General features: G+C 36.8%; 1 protein-coding gene across 7 annotated transcripts in view; it reads right to left on the bottom strand.

The window, feature by feature from the left end:
* LOC106879385 (uncharacterized) overlaps positions 1-26,141 on the bottom strand; it is a 173,856-nt gene that overhangs the window by 88,851 nt on the left and 58,864 nt on the right. For all 7 annotated transcript variants that reach the window (XM_089349322.1, XM_089349321.1, XM_052966274.2 and 4 more), the window contains 3 exons: positions 14,634-14,761; positions 12,436-12,520; positions 5,562-5,855 (listed from right to left, as the gene is read on the bottom strand). In XM_089349322.1, the coding sequence (XP_089205448.1) occupies positions 5,562-5,855; positions 12,436-12,520; positions 14,634-14,761 (507 nt within the window). The remainder of the gene's footprint in view (positions 1-5,561; positions 5,856-12,435; positions 12,521-14,633; positions 14,762-26,141) is intronic.

The following is a 26,141-nucleotide window of genomic DNA, read 5'->3' as shown; positions in this document are numbered from 1 at the left end:
GGTGAGGCAAGACCTTCGTACATTGGGCCTCACCGAGGCGATGACTACGGACCGAGACCTTTGGAAATGGGCTGTGCGTGAGAAGACCCGGCAAGCCAAGTAAGATCGTTGCCAGTGCCCCTGGACTGGTTCTTGTGCGGGTGGCACATGAGATGCACCATTTTGCGAGTGGCCGTTGCCAGTACCGCCTGACTGGCTCCTGTAGGATTTTCGAGCGAGATCGTTGCCAGTGCCCCTGGACTGGCTTGTGCGGGTGGCACATAAAAGACACCATTTCGAGCGTGGCCGTTTTCGTGCGGGTGACACGTAAAAGCACCCACTACACTCTCTGAGTGGTTGGCGTTAGGAAGGGCATCCAGCTGTAGAAACTCTGCCAAATCAGACTGGAGCCTGGTGTTGCCATCCGGTTTCACCAGTCCTCAGTCAAATCGTCCAACCCATGCTAGCATGGAAAGCGGACGTTAAACGATGATGATGATGATCATCATCATTTAACATTTGTATTCTATGCTTGTATGGGATGGATAGTTTAACAGGATCCTACAACCAAAGTGACAAGAATGAGCTCCAGTGTCTGCTTTGGCATGACTTCTAAAGCTGAATGCCTTTACTAGCACCAGCCATTTTAAAGAGTACACTGTCTATGTCTTCCATGGCACCAGCATTAGTGAGGTCACCAAGTAACACTGAATAATTTCCTTTATAATTAATAATTTTGACATAAGGCCACATACTTTAGATGGAGATTTGCAGAGCAGCCTTAGGAGGTGCAGGGCCCAATTGAGAACAATTTTGGTACGCCTCAGGTTCCCAGTCAACTTGCATCAAGGTCTATAGAATCATAAAAATATAAAAATCCAGCTGTTGAAATTATGCTACAATGTGGTACCACGTAAAAGCACTCAGTCCATACTGTAAAGTGGCAGCGTTAGGAAGAGCATCCAGTCACAAAAAATATGCCAGACCAAATGGGTGCCAGACGTAGTCCCTGACTTGTTGGCCCCTGTCAAACCAGTCGACCCAAGCCAGCATGGAAAATGGACATTAAATGATGATGCTGATGATATTCATATAAATACTTACACATATTTATATGTGTGTGTGTGTGTGTGTGTGTGTGTGTGTGTGTGTGTGTGTGTGTGTGTGTGTGTGTGTGTGTGTGTGTGTGGTAACTTTCTGAAACAGATAATTTGTTAATAAAATTTTTTACATATACATCTCAGATGGTGTAGATTATGATTATATTAGAATATGTTGTGTAAAGTATTTTTCTCTCTCTTTTAAATAAACTCAAAGGTAGCCTGTCCTCAACATGGTTGTTTAGTATGCTAAAAATAGCAGTTATCAAGCATAAAAAAACAGCCACTATTCTGATCTCTTAATATGTCACAAAGGGGAAAAAAAGTCCTTTGCAGTTTACTAGGAGCCGAGATTAGTTGATAGCATATGAAAAAAAAACGAGGGAAAAAAAAATAACTTCAAGGTGAGGGAGGGGGATCTGATGGCCCACCCTGCTCCAATTTCAGTGGAAAAAAGTCATTCGTGGTATATATGGAGATGAGATTAGCTGATAGCACAGGAAAAAAGAAAAACGAGGAAAAAACATTATTTCTCACCAAAATCAAGTTGGGTGGTGTTAAACGATAAATTTAAACTACATCTAAACTACGATTTAAAAATATTCTGGTAAAAAGAAATTTAACAAGGTCCCAAAGAAACTTTTATTTATTGCATGTTGTTAAACTAAAAGAAATCTACATAAAATGCAAATTAATAATGTTTATTGATTAGAATTTTTCGGAAGCTGGTTATATACTTACCGATTATTTTTTTCTATAAGCTCTGTTGTAAGACACAATCCTGTCAGTGTGGCAAGAAATTTGTTACTTAGCTATGTTTCTGGATTTAGCACCAGTGTGTGATACCAAATATTTCTTACCATAGCCCCGTGTGTGTGTGTGTGTGTGTGTGTGTGTGTGTGTGTGTGTGTGTGTGTGTGTGCATGTGTGTGCGTGTGTGTGCGTGTGTGTGTGTGTGTATGTGTGTGTGTGTGGTTGTTTGTGTGTGGCTGTGTGTTTGTGCTTGTCCAAAACCTGAATGGGTGCCATTGCAAAGTGATTTTCTCTTTTGCACAAGAGATAAGAAATTTTATCTCACCTCTCCCACCATACACACACACACACATACATGCGCACACGTGTGTGTATGTATACAATTTCCTTCAAAATAAAAATACATATACATACAATCATACACATAAATACAAAAACCTCAAGCAACCCACTATCAACAATAATCGGACCCGTAACCTTTAACCATTGTATCAAGAATACTGAGTAGTGAATTCTTTTACATATACACATCCATTTAGCCTTTTGCTTTTATCATTTTAAAAATTTTTTGCTTTCTTTAATACATACATACAGGGGTTGGACAAAATAATGGAAACACCTAGCATCATAGCATCATAATTTTGAAATATCTATAAAACCATCAAAAGTTTGTTTATTTTTACATTTTTTGATTTATTATTAGTGTCGCTTAATATGTTTTGCTAACATTGCTGTTTCTTTTCATATATCAGAAATAGGTAATTAAAATTCATTAAAATGACAGATCTATCAGACTTTCAAAGAGGTCAAATTGTTGGTGCCCATATGGTAGGCGCTAGCATAATGAAAACAGCCGAAATGTTTGGTGTATCAAGAAGTACTGTCTCAAAAATAATGACAGCCTTTGAGAAAGTGGGAAAAATCTTCTCATCGAATCAAAACTCCAGAAGAAAACCAAAACTTTCAGATAGGGACCATTGGACTCTTACATGAATTGTTAGAAAGGATCACAAAAGTACAGCTCCAAAATTACTGCAGAGCTTAATGACCACCTCGAGAACCCAGTTTCTGAGAAAATTGTTTGCCGGGAGCTGCACAAAGCCAGATTTCACAGGAAGGCTGCAGTCAGAAAACCACTACTTTCAAAAACAAATATTGCCAAGAGTTTAGAGTGAAATAAAAACCTACAGAATTGGTCCCTAGAGCAGTGGAAAAATGTTGTTTTCTTGGACGAGTCATCCTTTACCTTACTTCTGACCACTGGCTGAGTATACATGTGGAGACAGCCAAAAGAAGCATTTGACCCAGACTGCTTTCTTCCAACTGTTAAACATGGAGGAGGATCTGTGATGATCTGGGGGCGGGGGGGGGGGGGGCTATATCTTGGAAATCTGCTGGCCCAATGGTTTCCTTTCATGGCAAACTTAATATTCAAGGCTATTTAAATATTTTAGCTAATCAAATTCATCCTATGGTTGTAGAACTGTTTCCAGAGGGAAACACAATCTTTCAGTATGATAATGCACCAATTCACACAGCTAAAGTTGTTACTGAATGGCACGAGGAACATTCTAGTGAAGTTGAACATTTTATCTGGCCACCCACAGTCCCCAGATCTCAATATTATTGAACATTTATGGTGCATTTTAGAAAAGCACTATTTTAGCTGAAGAATGGACAAAAATTCCTTTGGAAACAATTCAAACTTTGTACGAATCCATACCTTATAGAATTCAAGCTGTGTAATTACTGCCAAAGGCAGTTCTACCCCATGTTAAATAAATTTGTTTGAATTTTTAAGGTGTTTCCATTATTTTGTCCAATCCCTATACATAGGCACAGGAGTGGCTGTGTGGTAAGTAGCTGCTTACCAACCACATGGTTCTGGGTTCAGTCCCACTGCATGGCACCTTGGCAAATGTCTTCTACTATAGCCTCGAGCAGTCATATATATATGCATATGCATATATATCTGTGTGTGCATTTGTGTGTCTGTGTTTGTCCCCCCAACATTGCTTGGCAACCGATGCTGGTGTGTTTACGTCCCCATAACTTAGCAGTTCGGCAAAAGAGACCGATAGAATAAGTACTAGGCTTACAAAGAATAAGTCCTGGGGTCGATTTGCTCAACTAAAAGGTGGTGCTCCAGCATGGCCGCAGTCAAATGACTGATACAAGTAAAAGAGTAAAGAGTAAAAGAGAGTATACATACATACATATAAAATACATATATGTATATAAAATACACTTTATTGAAATAATAGAGTTTCTCCAAAATTAAGCATACAAACATACAAACACTCTTTACTCTTTACTCTTTTACTTGTTTCAGTCATATGACTGTGGCCATGCTGGAGCACTGCCTTTAGTTGAAGAAATCGACCCCAGGACTTGTAAGTCTAGTACTTATTCTATCGGTCTCTTTTGACGAACAGCTAGGTGACGAGGATGTAAACACACCAGCATCGGTTGTCAAGCAATGTTGGGGGACAAACACAGACACACAAACATATACACACACATACATATATATCTACATACATATGATGGGCTTCTTTCAGTTTCCATCAACCAAATCTACATCAAGGCTTTGGGCGGCCCAAAGCTATAGTAGAAGATACTTGCCCAAGGTGATATATATATATATATATATATATATATATCATCATCATCGTCGTTTAACGTCCGTTTTCCATGCTGGCATGGGTTGGACGGTTTGACTGGGGACTGACAAGCCAGGAGGCTGCACTAAGCTCCAATCTGATCTGGCAATGTTTCTACAGCTGGATGCCCTTCCTAGTGGCAACGGATATATGCTGTGGACAAGGCTGCATGGTGTTTGATTATAAAAATAAATAAAGATACACATTAAGTACAGGGTATAGGGAATCACCAATGAGTGAAGAATACGTAAACACACAGATAAGTCCAGTACTTAATGTGTATTTTCTATTTATTATATATATATATATATATATATATATATATATATATATATATATATAAAATACACTTTATTGAAATAAAGAAGTTTCTCCAAAATTAAACATATTCATAACAACCGACACACACAAACAATACGCACACATATATACGTACAATTCACGCACATACATACTCTCACAGGCACACAAATATTTTACCCAAACATCCCCATAAACATTCCCAAACATTCACATACAAACATAGATATTGACCCATACACTAAAAATACAATAAAAATGTCTTCAAATTCAGTGGCTGACCCAAGCATTTTTGGATGAATGGGGTGGTTTATCATTTGATATCTCATGCCACTAAAGTGTAAAAAGTATGTTTTTCCTTTTTTTTAAAAAAATTTTGTAAGACCTTGTAGATTTTTTTAAAAGACTTCAGGGAGACTACCTGTATGAAATGTCACAGTATAGAATGTGGCCCTCTAGAGCACAGGGCCCCCTTCAGTGCAGGGCCTGACTGGGAGCACTTAGTCCAATCAGCTTAAGACCAGCCCTGAGTATTTGCAAATTTAATGTAACCAACTCCAGATGTTATTTAATTGACAATCTAAAGGAAGGATGATGAAGTCATCACTGGAATGACTTAAACTCAGAAATATCATAAATGATGACACATCAAAAGACATTTTCTGCCTCAGTGATCCTGCTTATAGAATAATAATATGAAATAAACCAGAACTAAAAAACAATCTCACATCAGTAATAATTGGCCAAAGAGGTAAATATATCATACCCATCTGTATCAATACTCTCATAGATTTTGTTCATATTCTCCATCAGATTTGTTGGAATGTTAAGAGGAACACCATTTTCAATACTTCCACTACTATCGTTTGCAGGCGGTTTTTTCAAGGCCCATCTAGTTGTGGGGCAGCTGAAGGTTTCTTTCTGTTTCTTCTTACTGTTCTCAGACCAATCTTGAAATTTCTTTTTGACTTGTGTGGGAGACGTTGCAATGGTTGAACATGTCTCTGCAATATTTCTGTAGTTGTTAGTGATTCCTTTATTCTGTGATTCAACTGATGCACTGAAAATGAATCAATCTATTAGAGACATTTTATCTATCATCTTAATACACACACACACGCATGAACACATATTTATGAACATATTTGTGTATATCATTAAACATATACATATATTTTATATTATATAATATATTATGTATCTTAAATATATTAAGTATTTTATATAAATATTATACAAATTATTTATATTAAAATTATATATACATATACATATATATAAATATATATAAGCTTATATATACAGGGTCTCCATAAATTACATTTACAATTTGAGAAATTCAGAGAAAAATTAAAAGCAAGGATAATTCAGCATACAATAAATTGTGGAAGTTATAAAGATAATTTATGAACACCCCATATATATATACATATATACACACATACATATATACACACACACATATATATATAAATATATATATATATATGTATTTATATATATATATATATATATATATGTATGTATATGTATTTATATATATATATATATATATATATATATATATATATATATAACGTGAAGTGTATTGCCACTTAAATGTGGCTGACCCCTAGGGGTGGATGTTACTGTTGCTTTTAGCCCCAGGAGGACATGTCCTCCTGGGGCTAAAAGCAACAGTAACATCCACCCCTAGGGGTCAGCCACATTTAAGTGGCAATACACTTCACTTTATCGTGCAGTTACTGTTAATACCTCATTTAGAGAATTAACATTGCTTATATATATATACATATATATATATATATATATATATATATATATATATATATATATATATATATATATATGTGTGTGTTGTTGGCACTCCATCGCTTACGACGACAAGGGTTCCAGTTGATCCGATCAACGGCACAGCCTGCTCGTGAAATTAACGTGCAAGTGGCTGAGCCCTCCACAGACACATGTACCCTTGACGTAGTTCTCAGGGATATTCAGCATGACACAGTGTGACAAGGCTGACCCTTTGAATTACAGGCACAACAGAAACAGGAAGTAAGAGTGAGAGAAAGTTGTGGTGAAAGAATACAGCAGGGTTCGCCACCATCCCCTGCTGGAGCCTCGTGGAGCTTTAGGTGTTTTTGCTCAATAAACACTCACAACACCTGGTCTGGGAATTGAAACCACGATCCTATGACTGCGAGTCCACTGCCCTAACCACTGGGCCATTGCGCCTACACACACACACATATATATACGTATTATATACAGCGTATACATGTTATACATGTGTATTATCTATGTGTATATAAAAATACATATTTTTACACATCTATATGTATGTAGGGACATATACATGTATATGTGTATGTATGTATGCATCTATATATGTTTATGCATGTATAAGTATATAGGTGCATGCATAAACATTTATACTTTATTTACATTTATTTACCATCAAGCCCATGTCAGCATGGAAAACATACGTTAAATGATAATGATGATGATGATGTACTTGCACATATATATGAATTCATATTCTTGTTTTAGATGTATAATATGTATGCATAAATATATACATTGTGTGTATATATATGTATAGATGTTGGCATGTGTATATATTTATGTATATATACTTACATAAATATATGTATATGTCTCTAATACATCAAAGTGTCATATCAGATATATTTGATGGCCGTTTATTGAGTTCTGTACAGTGTTTGACATGTAAATGAGTAAGTTGATAATTTAAAAAAAATGAAAACATTCTTTTTTTTTTTTTTATATGGGTGCAAGTGTGGCTGTGTGGTAAGAAGCTTTCTTCCCAACCTCATTGGTGGTAGTTATGCCACCGGTGGGGGAGGAGCCACTGTCGATGGGAATTGTGCCACCGACAGCGGAAGTGGCTACCTCGTCCCTGGAGGAAGAGGAATTATTGGTCTTCTACAGAGGCGGAGAGGTTGAGGGGGTGTTGGAAAAGCACCAGAAGGGAGCAACTTTGACCTGCACACGCGATCCCGAATGGCCTCCGCAGATAGTTGTGGAGGTCATAACGTTGTCAGTGTTGCAGAGGTTGAAGGGGCTTAATGAGGAATATCGCTTGTGGCCGGGCTACGCCGACATATCACCTGCTTTAAGGCGTGGGCGATGGCGGAAGATCTGGTCACAAGTGATGCTGGGGAGGAATATGGATAAAAAGTTGAAAAGCCTCAATGTTATGAATTGAGGAGGGGTTTGAAACCTCATTTTGTTTAAACAAAGTAAGAGGCGTAATGCCTCCTTTTTGTATCAATGAGCGAGATCGTTGCCAGTGCCACCGAACTGGCTCCTGTGCAGGTGGCACGTAAAATACACCATTTTGAGCATAGCTGTTGCCAGTACCGCCTGACTGGCCTTCGTGCCAGTGGCACGTAAAAGCACCCACTACACTCTCAGAGTGGTTGGCGTTAGGAAGGGCATCCAGCTGTAGAAACTCTGCCAAATCAGATTGGAGCCTGGTGTAGCCATCTGGTTTCACCAGTCCTCAGTCAAATCGTCCAACCCATGCTAGCATGGAAAGCGGACGTTAAACGATGATGATGATGATGATGATGACGTCTGTATTAGGTATTATTGTGTATAAAGTTTCACATATATGTGTATGTGTTTTTATGTGTGTGTGTATATATGTGAGTGTATACATGTATGTAGACTCCATCAAATGCTAGAGGAGAAAGCTTGAAGTAGTTGATAGATTCTGTTGTCTAGGTGACCAAGCCAGCTGTGGAGGTGGATACTCCAAGAGTGTAGCTACTAGAATAAGAATAGGCTGGGCAAAGTTCAGAGAGCGCCAACTGCTGTTGGTGACAAAAGGCCTCTCCCTGAGAATGAAAGGCAGACTGTATGTTGCCTGTGTGTGAATAGCCATGCTCTATGGCAATGAAATGTGGGCTGTGATCACCAAGGACATGCGAAAGCTTGAAAGAAATGAAGCTTTTATGCTTCACTGGATGTGCAAAGTCAGTGTGCATGTATGACAGAGTGTAAGTGTCTTGACAGAAAAGTTGGGCATAAGGGGCATCAGATGTGGTGTGCAAGAGAGACAACTGCACTGGTATGACCATGTTATGCATATGGACAAGGACAGCTACATAAAGAATCACCAATATGTAACTGTAGAGGGAACCATGGGAAGAGGTGGTGAAGCATGATCTTTGAACATTGGGCCTCATGGAGGGAATGACAAATGACCGAGGCCTCTGGCAGTATGTCATGCTTGAGAAAACCTATCAAGCCAAGTGAAACTGTAGTTGTGGCCGATGCCAGTGTCATGTAACAGGTGCCCATGTCGGTGGCATGTAAAACATGCCCCTTGAACATTGGGCCTCACAGAGGCAATGATAAATCATGCTTAAGAAGACCTTTCAAGCCAAGTGAAAACATAGTCATGGCTGATGCTGGTGTCACGTAACTGGCATCCATGCCAGTGACTTGTAAAATGCACCCATTACACTCTTGGAGGCCTTGGTATTAAGAAGGGCATTCATCTGTAGAAACCATGTCAAATCAGCTTAACATCTGTGTAGCTCTCCAGCTTACAGGTTTCAGTTAAACCACCTAACCCATGTCAGCATGGAAAGCAGACGCTTAATGATGATGATGATGTTTGTATATATATATATATATGAATGTATGCATATGTATGTATGTAGGAATGTATGTATTTATGTATATGCATGTATATGTATGTGTATATATATATATATATATATATGTATGTGTATATATATATATGTATGTGTATGTATATATATTCATATATATATATATACATATATATAAATTATACTATTTTATAGATATTGTTATTAATTAACAATACTCGTAGACAGGCTAGAATCGAAGTGCTCAACTTGAGCTAAGTTCCAATTTATAATTTGAGTGGAGGCAATACGAGCGGAAAACTAGAGGAACATGATCTATTATCCAGCAGAATATTCAATATATATGCACACTTACTTTGACATTAATAAAGTGACATAAAGCTCAATTTAATAGAAGTATTAATAACATACAAGCATATAGACATATATATATTTTTATAAGCCCGCAATATATGAAATTCATGTCATATTAACTGACACGTCTCCGAAACAGCCCGTCGATGAAACTTTTGGATTCATTGAACATTGTCTCTAATTTCAGTATGTCCGTTTAATGCTTTAAAATGTCTGACTTTCTACTTCCCACACACTTTGTGTTGTAACTTGAAATCTTTAGTCCTTATAACATATCCTATGAACTTATAATTTACTATATCCTATTTCATATCGACGTCTTCTATTTTAAAATGCCTATATATTTATAAATATCTAAATGTTTCTAAATATTCTATGTGCTTGTGTTGTGACCTCTAAATTTTTATTCCTCTATAATATATCGTGTGAATTTATAATTCACTATGTCTTATATAATATCGACGTTTTTATATCTTATTATGTGTATATGTTGTACTTATTTCACTTATATATTTTTTAAAATGCCTATGTATTTATAAATGTTTTTAAATATTTTAGATATTTGCAGGCTTATAAAAATATGTATATGTCTATATGCTTGTATGTTATTAATACTTCTATTAAGTTGAGCTTTATGTCACTTTATTAATGTCAAAGTAAGTGTGCATATATATTGAATATTTTGCTGGATAATAGATCATGTTCCTCTAGTTTTCCGCTCGTATTGCCTCCACTCAAATAATATATATATATATATATATATATATATATATATATATATATATATATATATATATATATATATATATATATATATATATATGTATGTATATGCATATATGTGTATGCATATATATGCACACATAAATGAGTGAGTGTGTACATGTGCAAATGTATAAATATGTACATACTGTTTATATCTCATAATTTAAAGTTTTTAGTATAATCTTTATTTTGCCATTCCTTTCCCACAACCAATAGACATATAACTAATCACACCATCTGTTTTACTCTGGGCAGCAATAAGCATATGTTTATGCATGTATGATTGCATAGTTAATTGATTTAAAAGTGATATTTACCCATATACATATATAAGTAATAATGTTTATTACCAATGAAACAGCTGTTGAGCACAAACAAATTAGGAGCTACACATGAAATTTACACTTTGCTATTTTTTATTTCACCCTCCCACCCCCACACATACATAAAAATATGTATGCATGCATGCATGTCCCTCTCCCCAGAACTACTTCTTTTTGACATCTAACCCTTATTCTTAACATCATCCCTCTGCACTGATATTTTCCATTGATAGCCCTTTTTCTACCACTTATCATTCCCTGAACCATTTCCAGTTGGATCCATACTTCACTCTTGACACTGTCTCATATCTGCCAATGACCTGTTATTATTACATCCCCCTTTACACATCTCCCACTCTCCCCCACAAACTCTTGCAACTTTTACCCATCCACCACTACCCATCATCTCTTTATTTCTTATTTTTCTCCTACTTATTATATTAGTATTATTTTGCTGCACTTCATCCTTTTTTGTATGCCCAGTCATCACCTTTCCACTGGGACACTTCTATTGATATCCGCCCCTCAATCTCATCCCCTTTCTGCAGCTCATATTTACCCTCAACTGTCATTGCACCCTTATTCTCCATTCATACATTCAGCCTCCCCCCCCCCACTATCTGCAGCCATTTCTTACTCTCTCTAACACCTTGGTAATTTCTATCAACCAACCTTTCCTGATCTTCTGATCCACCACTCTTCTATTCACATTCTTGTACTTTGAGGGCATACTCTGACACCTCATGGTTACTATCTATATCTCTCTTTCCAGTTCCACTCCAATTACTCCCATCCAAGTTTATGTGAAGTAACCATATATCTTCTCCTTCTTTCTCTACACCTGTTCATGTCTATTCTATTATACTTTAACCTCTCGATCCTTAGCACTTCCCCCCCCCCACCTCCTCTCTACTACTCTCCTTTTCATTTGAGGGACCTTGCAAGTTACATAGTAATCTCACTAGTGCTGGTGCCACAATAAAAGCACATAGTACATATTGTTAAGTGTTTGGATTTAGGAAAGCCTCCAGCCATAGAAACCATGCCAAAGCAGACACTGGAGGAAAATGCAAGTCTTTTAACTGATAAGACCCTGTTGAACCATCCAACCCATGCCAACATGGAAAATAGGTATTAAATGATGATGAAGATATTTATAAGTCAGAATAATAAGCACTTGTATATTTGTCATTAGAGTGGCTTTATTAATTATAAAGTATAAAGTATTATAGATCCATTTCAACCAATCTTACCTCAGTTTCACATAGAATGTTAGGTAATTAATTACCTGAGACTATATACAGCAAAACAGCTAGTATGGAAAAAAATTGTTATTCATTCCATACTGGCTACTTTGATGAGTGTAGTTTTAGGTAATTATCTAATTACCTAATATTGTGTGCAAAACCAATTGGTAAGATAAGCTGAAATGGATCTGTAATACTGTTTACTTCATGATGAAAATACACACACATGAACACACATGTACACACACACACATGTACTCACAGACACATATCTCGACACACACATTTGTACACTGATGTCTTACCTTTGATAGTAATGCATCTTGCTTTTTTGGTATTCAGTTATGGAATAAGGCTCCTTAGCCAGAGATTCTCCATAAACAACTAAAGCTTCAAAAGAATAGGAAATTGAAATTACATGTTGTAGACAATAAAATTTAAGTGGAATTTAGGATACTTAAAGGATACTTTTGATGTATTTTCTCAAGAAAGTAAATTGAGGAAATATCAAAATGAAGGAATAGACAAGAGACATGATACAATGGTGCTTGTTGAATATGGTGTTGCAAAAGTGGATGTGTTAAAGGTGGTGGAAGGTTTGATCAAAGTAAGAGGAGTTTAATATGAAGCAACAATAATAGCAATACAGCTGCTGCCATCATGAGTTTTGATATTTTCATTATAGATGAAAGACTTTGTTAAATTTTGAAATGTAGAACAGACCCTGAATCCACAATTACAGTCACCATTAGATATGAGTTCTGAGGTAAATAAGATACATCTCTGAAGAAGCCATGAATCAATTATACAACTGATATGACATTTACCCTTTAGCATTTAAACTGGCCATATCTGGCCCAACTATTCTGCCTTGTTTTATGTTCAAACTGGTCAGATTCAGCCTCTCACATGGGCTTTATTATGTCATTTTGATCATAACCAATCATATCATTGAAATCTTAAAGCTGTGAAACAATGCATGATTAATTCAAAGCCTCCTCAAATCACATCTTTTATCTTTTAGTTGTTTCAGTGGCTATGCTGGGGCACCACCTTGAAAAAAGTTTTTAGTTGAATGAATCGACCACAGTACTTTTATTTTAAGCCCGGTACTTATTCTATTGATCCCTTTTGTCAAAGCACTAAGTTATGGGGATGTAAACATACCAACAATGGATGTCAAGCAGTGGTGGAGGACAAACACAGTCACAAAGACACACACACACACATGTATATACAACAGGCTTCTTTCAGTTTCCATCAACCAAATTTACTCACAAGGCTTTGGTCGGCCCAAGGCTATAGTAGAAGACACTTGCCAAGGTGCTAAGCAGTGGGACTGAACCCAGAACCATGTGTTTGGTAAGCAAGCTACTTACCACACAGCTACACCTGTGCCTACATCTTCAAAAAAAAGTCATAGTTTGAATGCCTTTAATCATAGGTTTGCCCAGTCAAGGCTGATTTGGGATTAAACAAGAGAAAATATGCAACCTGCTTCTAGAAATTTGGCATTATGAGATGTACCAGGACCTCTTAATTTTGAACATAGTAAAGGTAGATGAAAATTGTGCTTTTGACAAATCTAGTACTGAGAGAATAAGATATAAAAAGAATGGAATGTGTTGCTATTGACAAACTTGTACTGTAAACATGAGTTGTAATGAGGAAACCCATATCTAGAACATCTATACCTGTCAGAGGATATGTATCTTTTTGCTAAGAGGCAGGAGGTGATGGAAAGAATACTACACTAACTATACTAAAATGAATTAATGGATGAAAGACTTGTGGTCAAAAATAAGTCTTTTTAACATGTACACCAGAACTAATATTCATGCACACATATTTTTAATGATAAAACCCCCAAATGACAAATACTAATATATATATATATATATATATATATATATCTTTCCATTCATGCATGCATGAGTGTGTGTGTGTATATATATGTCATTGTCATCATCATCATCATTTAAAGCTCTTTTTATTTTTCATGTTGGCATTGGTGGAACAATTTGACAAGAACAGACAAGCTAGGTTCTGTGTCTGCTTTGGCATGGTTTTTACAGTTGGATGCCTTTCGTAACACCAACCACTTAATAGAGTGTACTAGGTGTTTTTCACATGGTACCAGCACCAGTGAGGTCACTAAATACCCACAAGGTAAGACCCCTCAACTGAGCAGAGGAATAAGACTGGAAGAATAAGAACTGATCAGAGGAATATAGACTGGAGGAATAAGAAACTAAGATAGAGGGAGAAGGGCAGGTATCTTGCTGAAGAGGTGAATGCATGGTTTGTCCACCTGGAAATTCAGAGAAAGAGAAAGATGTAAGGTCCAAGTATAACATGAATATGAGACAGGCTAGGACATATATATACAAATAGCAATGTTTATGACATTATACCAGTGCGCAGATGATTATGATAATGATGATAAAATGGCAATGATGGCACCACACACACACACACACACACACACATACACCAGACTTACCTTTGGGAAAACGCCGAGTAGAAAGTAATATCTCAGGTGATGTCATCATTCTCTTCGGTTGTGGTGTTGTTGCACCTGTTGTGCAACACATTGGCCTTGCTGTGGCTGCACGATATAGTTTCAGATTCCTACAATAACATATTTACTAATATTACAATTTTGGAAAAAAATTTTGTTTTTAAATATAACTTTGATCATTTATTTCATAGGTGCCATTATCCTCACAATCACCACAACTATATCAGTTCTTATCATTGTTATCAGAGTTATTTGTTCAGTCAGGAGATAAAGAAAGTGTAGAGTATTCACAATTTCAACCAGTTGGCAACACAAATCACAAATATGTGATTTGCACTGTCCATTTATATAGGACACCTTATCAGAGATCTCCTTACTAGAAGCTGAATGCAACCTTCCTTGTACACACACACATACACACACAAAATAAACCTTCCGGTGACTAGATTAGTGAATTAGTTAAGTGGCACTTGATAGGTCCAATTATTAGCAATGTGTGGTGTGTTGTTCTGAAGAATGAGATTAGAGCAGAATTGATTGGGTATACCAAAGAAGGAGAGATAAAGGAAAACAAATTAGAAGCAAACAAGTGAGAAAATTCGAAGAGGCTAGTAGGAAAGGTATCATGGCTAATGAGGAGAAAGGTCTTCAAAAATTTGTTCAATGTGAAGGAAAAAATTGGAGTTGTCAGAGCTAAAGTGTGTTCTTTTTATGCATGTAAAAATGAAAGTTTTTATCATCCAAGCTCTGTAGATGGGCTCAATTAACAAAAGCAACAAAGGCTCCATTAGGTCTTTGGCAAACCAAGATGAATACAAACTCAAGTATAGACAGATGTGTGCAGATTTCCAGTCACTGTTCAGGGCAATCACTGGTAGCTATGGACAAGTAAAGAACTTTAGTACTTATCTCAATGGCCTGTCACAGCTCTTGACAGAAGACATAAGGTACTATAGAAAGCCAGTAACAACAGCTGAGATATGGTTGGTGATAAGTAATTGTAAGAGGAGCAAATTGCTGATCACCTACTTTGGATGGTTTGCTCCTTGAACTTTATATATACATGCAAGAGGTGTTTACTGAGGTCTTAGTGGACATCTACAGCAACTGGCAGCAGAACAGAGGTATTTCCAGTTTTGTTAGCCAAGGACTGATAGCACAAGTGAGGATGTAAACAAAAGAAACATCATTAATTTCCAGTCGATAACTCTGCTGAATACAAAGTTTAAGACTTTGGCCTAGGAACTAGCAAAGTGGTTGGTGCTTAATGCCAGTACTGGGGTCAGGGAATGCACAGTCCTGAGTGAACCCAGCAAGGCCTATCCATGACAATCTCCACCTCATCTGACACAATGTCATACAGAATGGATAACAAACCTGACTTTGACAAACTTATCAAATTGCATCTATAAATAGCTTTCAATATGGGTGGCTTTATGCCAGGTGTTGAAAGGGTAAAATATGTTAAAGGCTTAAAGCCACCCACCTCCACTTTCCCCTTCCAAATACTTCTTCATAGTTGTGGGAGCTTTTTCCCTTTCCTCTGTTCTATTTTGTTTTGCAAATAGTAATTTGCAACCTCACTATTGCCAGTGCCACATAAAAGCACCCATTACACTCTATAAAGTGGTCGGTATTAGGAAGGGCATTCAACTGCAGAAACCATGCCAAAGATGACCCTGGAGCTTGACACAGCTCTGCAGCTCACCAGTACCCTTTCAAACCATCCAATCTATACCAGCATGGAAAGTGGACACTAAATGATGATGATGTTGATGATAACCATGCTATCTGTTTGCATATAAAACTTTTTCAATTCAACATGTAATTTTTGTCTTTTTTCCGCACAATCTGTTACTTTCATTTTCTTTCCGAGCAACACACACTCACTCTTTCTCTCTCTGTCTCTCACTCTCTCTCTCTCTCTGCTGCTCTCTTCTGACTTTATTCAATTGCATGATTATATAGGTTATTAATACTAAAATGTACAAATATATTTGTTGATGAAAAGTAATGCAGAGGAAATAAGTTATACAATCACATGAATTCAAAACTACAGTAAGTCTTCCAATGTGATTTGTACCAATCACTTAAAGTGGAAGGAAGTTGTGAAAAGGGAGACCTAAGAATACATGAGATGATTTCAAAATGCTGATCCTTATGAAGGAGATGATAGAAGACTGAGATATGTGGTGCATTGCAATACTCAAGAGACCTGCCCATCACAACAGAATTGAGATCCTAAAGTCAAGGTGCCACATAAAAATCATTGGTATTTATGCAGGTGCCATGTAAAAAGCAACCAGTTCACTCTGTAGAGTGGTTGGTGTTAGGAAATTAGGTTAAACATGTCAGAAAAATTACTCAAATTAGGAATCAAATGTGGAAATATTGTTAAATAATTTTCTTCTAGTCATTATAATAGAGGCTGACATAGTCAGTACCAATCTAGAGAAATGTGAAGCAATAAAAAGTGGGGAAAAACCAACCCACACAAGTTGGTAGGCTTGCACATAATCCTCTAGAAAGATGAGTCTATAATGCTGGGTCAAAGGACCCTTTAAGTTACTTGTTTAATCCAGATTTCCAAACAAAATATGTGATAAGATTATGTGCAGAGTGGCCAGCCTTACCTAAAAATGAGAGTAAGTGTATGTCATATTCAACTTGACTGTTGTTGCTTTGCTCCAGTTTATATTTGATCAGATTGGAGCATCTGCTTTTTTGCTTTTTGTGGAAGTAAACTAACTGTTTCACTGATGAGACAATCTACCTACTGATAACACCTGTGGAGAGCATTCTCTATACTACTATAATGATACACAGACATACTAAATCCGCAACATCTGCAGAGACTCCAGGACATTAAGCAGGTGTGACAGGCACCTTTTCCACTGAAGGTATCATTGACAGAGCCTCAGCCTAGCTTTACGTGAAGAACAAGGCAGGAAAGCTGGCATGGAGAATGTTGTTAGCTCTCTACCAGTCAGACAATACAGCTGGTAGAACTTCCACATTAGATTTCTATAGAGAACTTATCGTAAGGATTGATGATGATATTCTAGAGGAAACTCTGGATATCAATGACATCCAAATGGCTGGTCTGTTCTAAAGGAATTCCAGCTGAAAGATTTTGGATAATTACCAGAAATGTTAAGCCTATCAGTATTATCTGTTAATTAGGCAGAGATGCATGCAAAACAAACCATTCTATGTGCTTTTGTTCAGTGCCTGAGCCTTACTGACTTAGGGAGTTTTAATGAATAGCTATTATCATGTGCAGAACAGATCTAGCTAGTGGTTAGGTCTAGCATGTATGTTGCTCCATAGCAGTTTTCCTCTGTTTGGTAGCAATGATGAAAGTGAGTGAAAGGATATTTCCGCCTTCAGTCAAACCCTCATTGACTTCTTCAAGTTCTACTTGGAGAAGAAAGTAGGGGTGATGAGGGAGATACAGCTCTCCAGGAAATTAAAACCTCCCAAATTTTAAAAACCATGTGCTATTCTATCATGCCATTTCTCTTATTTCTTCCTTTCTGTCTCTCTTCTTCTCTCTGTCTTTTTCCTTCTTCCCCTCTTTTCTTCATTTGTAAGTTTTTTTTCTTCAGGTAAGTTTCTTTTTTTTTTTTTTTTTGCATAAATCCACACTTTATCAATAACTAGGTAACTAAATATTATTATTAATCCCTCTCATAATGCACTCACCTTGATAACTAGCACCATGGTGTCAGCTTCTCTATGAGGTTGCCTTTATAGAATCCTTATTTCTATGGATCCCCTATTTCCACACTTCATCTTAACTCCATGCTTACATAAACTTTCTTGCCCTTTAACATACACAAGGTTACTAAAACAAGGAACCACCATGTTAGTAATTTTTGTTGTAATTGTGACTGGGAGAAAAATGACAAATCAATAAAATATACAAACAGTTAGCTATGTGTGAGAACCCTCTGACTGTCGTGAAGCAGTCAATCGAACATTTTTTCCTTTCAGATGCAGTAGTCAGACACCAACCCACCATAACTGGAAACCCTCTTCATCTTATCAGTTCCAAAACTTTAGGGTTGCCACCATCAGCATCAGCAATATGAAATGTAGTCAGGAGAGACTGTGAAGATGCTAGAATGGATGTGACTAGATTTATGCAGTGGACAGAAAGTAACCTGGAGAGGGGCCCCAGCCACACTTCTCATGGACAAGGAACAAAAGTACAGATTCATCTGGATGGAGTAGGTATATTGTTTATAAAAAAAAAATGAATAAAGTAATTGAGATAGAGTATGTGATAGTTAACTGGGGTACTTACTTAGTACCAAGTAAACTCAACTACTGACAGATAAAATTGTTTTATTTAGTGACTCCGGTGACAGGACACAAATTGCCAATCTTTCAGCTATTTCTCCAATGAACTATGAAATTAAAGAGTTTAACTCCTCATCTCATGGCAGCTGAACTTATCAAACTCTTTGAAAACTCTATGGTTTTATTACTGCTGACACAAGCCATCACAAGTTTCTTCAAATTTTATCTTCTATCATATTGTCAATGATCCAAATGAAATCATTACAAGTAAAGGAACTGTGTTGTCTAATGATACGGAAATGTGTGAAACAGGAAATCAATAAAAGAAGATATCCTGTCCATTATATGACAGAGACAAGCTGGTTGTTGATTGGTGCTTAAGTCTTTAAGATGACCAAGTTCTTGATCAGCTTCTAAGCCCTCATTATAAATAGATGGAATTAATGAAGGATGCTGGGATGCTGGCAACTCTCTTCTCTAATTAAGCACTATTTAGCATGCAATTAAGTGGTGATGTCCACATGGGGTTATGGACTTAGTGTGTATGTATATGAGAAATTGAGTTATTGAGGTGTTTTCACACAATGCTGGATGGACACACATGAACACACATTCACATACCTACATGCACGCAAACATAGACAAATGAATACTTGTATATAGGCTTTCATACATACATACATACATGTACAAATGCATCTATACAATATGCATACACACACACACACACATTGGAACATGTCCAAACACAGGTCTGGCAATTTGTACTAAATCTTCTTATTGTCACTGTTCCAGTAGGTGGTGGAGCTGGTAGTGGTGTAGTGGAGTGTTGTGATGGCGGTAGTGCTATGATGTAGTCATGGTGTAGGTGATGGTGGTAAAGATAGCAGTGTGATGTGATGATCATTATTGCTATTTAACCCCAAGTCAACTTTGATGAAGCAGACCTATGATCAAAGTCATTCCAGCTGTGATCAACCTGCCTTTTTCTTATGTATAAGGAACCTAGACCATATTATCCAACATGGAGGCAGTGATGTCAAGCCAAGTGAAATTGTAGTCGTGGCCAATGCCAGCATCACGCAACTGATCTGTTAAAAGCACCCTTCAATCGTTGGGCAATATGCTGTGCTTGTGAATACCTGTCAAACAGAGTGAAATTGTAGTCATGACTGATGCCAGTGCTCTCTGACTGGCACCCATGTCAGTGGCATGTAAAAAGCATTGTTCGAGCGTTGGGCCTCATGGAGGTAGTGACAAATGACCATGACCCTCTTGGCGATATACCATGCTTGTGTTGACCAATCAAGCCAAGTGAGACTGTAGTCATGGCTAGTATCAGATCAATGGCTACCATGCTGGTGACATGTAAAAAACACTCACTACACTCTTGAAGGGGTTAGCATTAGGAAGGGCATCCAACTGTAGAAACCTTGCCAAATCAGATTAGAACCTGGTGCAGCCCCTCAGCTTACCAGTTCTCAGTCAAATTGTCCAACCCATATCAGCATGGAAAGCAGATGTTAAACGATGATGATGATGATGCCTTTTTTTTTTAGATAATTGGGTGTGATATAAGATAGATTTGGCTGCTCTTTCTTGCTGGTTTAGCAACCACATAAAAACTCTCATTGGTCATGATGGGGATGGTGTAGTTTTGTGATATTGATGGTTACTGGTGGTAGTGGGAGAGATGGTAATTTGGTGTATTGGTAATGTAGCAGGGTGGTGGTGATGGTGGTGGTGGTGGTGGTGCTGCTGCTGCTGGTGATGCTGGTGGTGTAGCACAGTTGCCATCGTTATCATCATCATTGCCTGGCAGATTTGCTTAATCTTATAACCACTATCATAGACATTGGTATGAAAGTATTAGTTGTAGCAGTATGGTGTTAAATGTAGTGTTTGTTAGTACTGGTAGATGGGGGAATGTGATGTTGGGTGTGGTTGTTGTCTAAACTCAAGTCAGCCATAATTAAACAAACTATGTAATTCCCGTGGTTTTTTTAAGAGTATGTAGGACTATATTTAATGTATCTTACCATTTTTGTAAAATGCTAGGGTATGATTTGAGGGAGATTTGGTTACTTTATTTCCTAGCAAGTAGAGGCTTCCTCACTGGGTGTGGTGATTTGCAATAAAATGGTGTTGCTGGTGCAGAATAGTATAATTTGTGGCAGTGTTTGGTGGTGGTGTTGGTGGTGGTCATGTGTGTTTGTTGTTATGCACTTCCAATCATTACTGGTCAATCAGATCCATGACATGTAATTAGTTTGGATAAATAGCAGAGTATGATCCACAGATTAAATGTTCCAAATTTATTGTCTAATTGAGAATCCACACAATAAACACTGCTTTTCTTCCACTGTCCAGTATGTTTTTGTATGTTTATTGGTATTGTAATTGTTTAGCTCCAGGTCAGCCCTGATTAAACAGATTTGTGATCAAAGTTACTCCAACTGTGACTAATCTATCTTGTATAAGAACTACATTATTTGATGTACTGCTTCTTAATAAAGTAGGGTGTAATTTGAAGGTTGCTATCTCTTACAGTTCATCCATGTAGAGGATCCCTCATTGCTGGTGGTCTTGGGGGTGATTGTGCTTAGTGTTTGGGGCTAGATTTGATGGAACATGCTTATAATGAAAGATATTCCACCTGTGACTCTACTGACTGTTTTAGTCATTGTGTATCTGGGACTACATTATCCAGTGTCTTACTTTTCAAGTGTTAGAGGAGTGATTTGAAGGATATTTGGCTGTTACTTCTAGCAGGTTGAGTGATCTCAAATAGGCTCCCACATTGGTCTTTTTTATGCATACAATTCATCTGCCTTTATTACTGATGCTATGCACTGCAACACAATGGTTGGAAACTAATCAGGTTAGTAATGTTGCTATTTTGCATTTCAACTGTCCTCAGAATTATAAAATAAACATCAGTCAGATATTTCAAGGTTGATTAAACTAACTTCTCTCCTTCCTCAAAACTTGTGGCCTTCCCCAATATTAGAAATCAGTATTATTGATGTCAACCTTCAAGATAGAAGAGAGTAAAAATGTCCAATAATAGAGGAACAGATGGAATGTCCTACAGTAAAAGGATAGATAAAAATATGCTATGAAATTGTCATTGTTAGAAGTTATTGCTATTTTTGATATCACCACCACCATTGTTATTACTATTACTATTGTTGTTGTTGTTGTTATTGGTTGTCAGTTTGAACAGACATTTTTTTTTTATCTTTCTTTCTGTTAGCTCCTAGGTTACAATTGCTTCCAAGTTTTCTATTTCAGAATTTGAATGTTTCTTGTTTATGCCACGTAAAAAGATTTTATAAAGCAAGTTTTTATATGATAGACGTTTGCCCAAAATACTTCCAATTTTTTTAACATTTTGGTTCTGCTTCATTTACAATGATGTTGAGCAAGAGAGGTAAATGAAAAACTTAATTCTGTCTCTGTGAAGCAGAATAACAAACTTGTTTTGCAAAAATTCTCTCATGTTTTAAATATGGGAAGTTTTACTTTTTCAGAAAACCAAAATATGGTTTTCAAATCTTCTGAGAACTTTTTTAGACATAACATGAACAACAACAACAATCCTTATACACACATACCGAAATAAATGTCATTGTCCATACATGGGATTTGTATTGCTAGGGCTGCCTCCATCATTGAAATGAACAATGGTTTGTCCAAAACAGACCAGTTGCAATGTTGTATTGAAAATAATTGTATCTCCCTGCCTGAAAATCAGGCAAGAAGAAAACTGATCTACCATTGCCTCACAAAAGGAGAGGGTGCTTTTTTAATACCTTCAAAAGAGCAATAAAAAGAAACACCAGTTGATGTCTGGGTTACTTTATAACATTTAGAGAAAGGAAAAGCCTATGATATTGTCTGTCTGATATTCAGGAATGAAAACAAAGCCTGAAGACCAGCTGAATTTGTGCACAAAACACATAAGCTCATGCCTCAGTTCATGGAGCAGCACAGTTCAAAGGTAACAGTCAGGGACATAGCAAATGATATTACTCCTTGGCTCATTGTTGTTTTTGTAAAGCAATATGGTGCAGGATTAGTAAGAAATGATATGTGGTTAGAAGGGATCAGCATAGATTTGCAAGTCCTTACAACCCCACAAGGCCATTCCAATGGTATGGCCTGTTGAGGGTGCAGAATCTTAAAAAATACAACTGACAATATAGACATAGCAGAAAGCTCAGTTGTTAGATTTGTAGCAGCAAATCTTCCTTGAAGGTTTTCTACCAAAAAGAACGGATTAACAGAAAGAAGGTTGAGCAGTGTTAGGAAGCTGCTGTTCCAGTAGCACCCCAATTTGTACCAACATTTACAGCTACAAGGATAGTTGAAAAATCTACTTTATTCTCCCATCTCAGAAGTTTAGAGAAGACAGAAGAAGCCACATTGTACTCAATCTCAGAATAGACAATGGTAAAGTCCTACTTCCGAACTGCATCACTCCATTCATTTGCCAAGATGGGAATCAAATGTAAGCCCAAAGTGGAATGGAAGATAGCAGGACAGAAACAGAAAAGGAAAAAGGAACAAAAACAAAAAAGACAATAGCTTTCTCAGAAAGCTTCTAGGAAACTGGAAGGTAAATCTGAACTCTGGAAGTGATACAGTTTCACAATTATGAGAAATAACAAGGGATAATTTGAGTTGTTTTATGAGCTGGGGACAATTCAGCCAAACTCTATGGTGATAGAGCAGAAATGCAGTAAGAACTGAAATATGGAGAAGCTCAAATATTGGTGAAGACTGCAAGAAAGATTTATGAACAATTTCATAGATGAACCAAGAGATGCTGAAAGGTATTTTCAGAGATCCCTGGAAATGCCTGGTTGAGTGAATGAAAATATAGGGTGTTCTGACTCAACCTAACAAATGGGTTCCGACCCATGAATATATGGGTAACCCTAAATGTTTTTACATCATTGTTACAATTATATCTTGATTTAATTATTGCATGTTTTATATTTATTCTGTTTTATTAAATTTTTAATCTGTCTATTGTTTAACATCTTTATCCTTCCCAATATTTTTATATATCCAGCTCTACACATATTGTAAATCTTATATTGTTTAATGTTCATCATATTTTATGTATTTCTTTTAGCCCTTGCAACTAATAAAAAAGGGTTGTTGCTGTTGTTAAGGCACTGAGCTGGCAGAGTTTTTAGCATTCTGGGCAAAATGCTTAGTGACATTTTGTCCATCTTTATGCTCTGAGTTCAAATTCTATTAAGGTGGACTTTGCTTTGATCACCAGGGTCAATGTAATCAATTTACCTCCTCCTCTGAAATTACTGGCCTTATTATTATTATTATTATTATTATTGAAGTTTTCCTTTTAAGTTCCAAATATACTGATGTCAACTTTCCCTTCCATAATTCAAGCACTAAAATAAGAACCAGTCATGTATTGGATAAATTCCATCGATTATGTCCTTCCTCTGGAAAATGTTGGCCTTTTCCCATTATAAGAAGTTATTATTAGTTGATTTTTATCAATGTTTTCTTTCTGGTTTCAAATTCCACCAGAATCAACTTTAACTCTTATCCATTCAGGTGGATAAACCAGGTTCCAAATAACTACACACTCTGCCTCCTCCTAACATATCACTTCCCCCTCTTCCCCTTTAGACTAACCAACTACACCTCTTCCTCCTCTTTTAAACCAATTGACAATACCACTTCTACATCAACCAGCTATACCTATTCCTTCATCTCCTCCTCTAAACTTATCAACTACACATCTTTCCCCTCTAGACTTAATCAAATATATCTCCTTCAACCCAATTAACTACCATATTTCTCGGTGTCGAAGATGCTACTTTTTTCCAAAAATAAGTCTTGAAAATCTACCATGCGTCCTGGAGGCCGAAGGTTGCATTTTCTATAGGCATATCCTAACCCCAAAGGAAAATTATCTATGCTAGACAGTAATCTGAAGCCCTGTATATGACCGCTCAGTGAAGTGTATAAATTATACTTTTTTAAAGTAGTAAATAAACAAAAGTATCATAAAAATTTTTTTAAATATATGCAATCACAAAAATTCATTCCCGTATGAGCAGTGTAAGACAAGGTAACGGACGAGTAATATTTTACATGTGTATCTATATTGCTGGTATTATCACTCTCTTCAAACAACCTGACTTTAAGGGAACATTATTAAGTGACGAAAGAAGTAAAACTACACTATATTAAAAGGATTTACAAGCGAATATTAATAACAAAACTATCATAATCACTTATTCACTCTCTGTGATGAAATGTGTTGTGTTCAGACTGCATCATAAGCTTCCTCCTTGATCTCTGAAGCCATGGTCTTAACCAGTTCAAACCTGGACCTACTAATGTTAGGAGTGATCCGCAACTTCAGAAGATTTTACTTAAAATTTTTAGCATAACTATTATTATGGCAACCTCAAGCAAAATATATTCTTACACAGTCAGCTAAAAGTTACAAGTGATTGAATATGCCAAACAGTATGACAACAGGAGTGCAGAGAGGCATTTTGGAGCACCACCAACTGAGAAAATGATCTACTACTGGAAGAAACAAGAGGACCTGTTGAAGCCTGCATCAAGACTTAAACGTAACCTTCATCAGACTGCAACTAAGTGGCCAGAACTGGAGCAAAAGATGAAGGAGTGGATAGTTGCAGAGAGAAATTTGAGTCTTGCAGTATCAATAAAAATGATTAGCAACATGAGTTCTGAATGATTTTCGTGGCACATCAAGCTGGCATTACAGATTTATGAAGAGGCACGCATGGACTGGCAATGAGAATGAAAATAAGAATAGCACAAAACATGCCTGGAGATTATCATAACGAAATAATCGAATTTCACAGGTTCATAATCAGTGCAAGAAAAGAAACTGATTACAAACTGGGCTGAACAGTGAATAGACGAACTGGAGTATTGTAGTGCAGGAGTGGATCCAGAAATTTCTGGTAGGGGGTGGATCTGAGATCTGATTCATTGCAATTGATCAATGAAATTACAGTGTAAAATGTTCAGATACTGAAAAAATTAATTTTTATACTGAAATCTTCAAGAATTGCTTGTTTTGATACAAAAATATGCTTTTCATCATGCATATTTAAACAAAACAAATTTGAAAAGTTTCTTGGTTGGTGTGGGGATGCA

This window comes from Octopus bimaculoides, chromosome 3 (genome assembly GCF_046866305.1).
Source record: "Octopus bimaculoides isolate indiv1 chromosome 3, ASM4686630v1, whole genome shotgun sequence".
In the NCBI taxonomy this organism is placed as follows: domain Eukaryota; kingdom Metazoa; phylum Mollusca; class Cephalopoda; order Octopoda; family Octopodidae; genus Octopus; species Octopus bimaculoides.
This window is presented reverse-complemented; position numbering and strand designations above follow the sequence as displayed.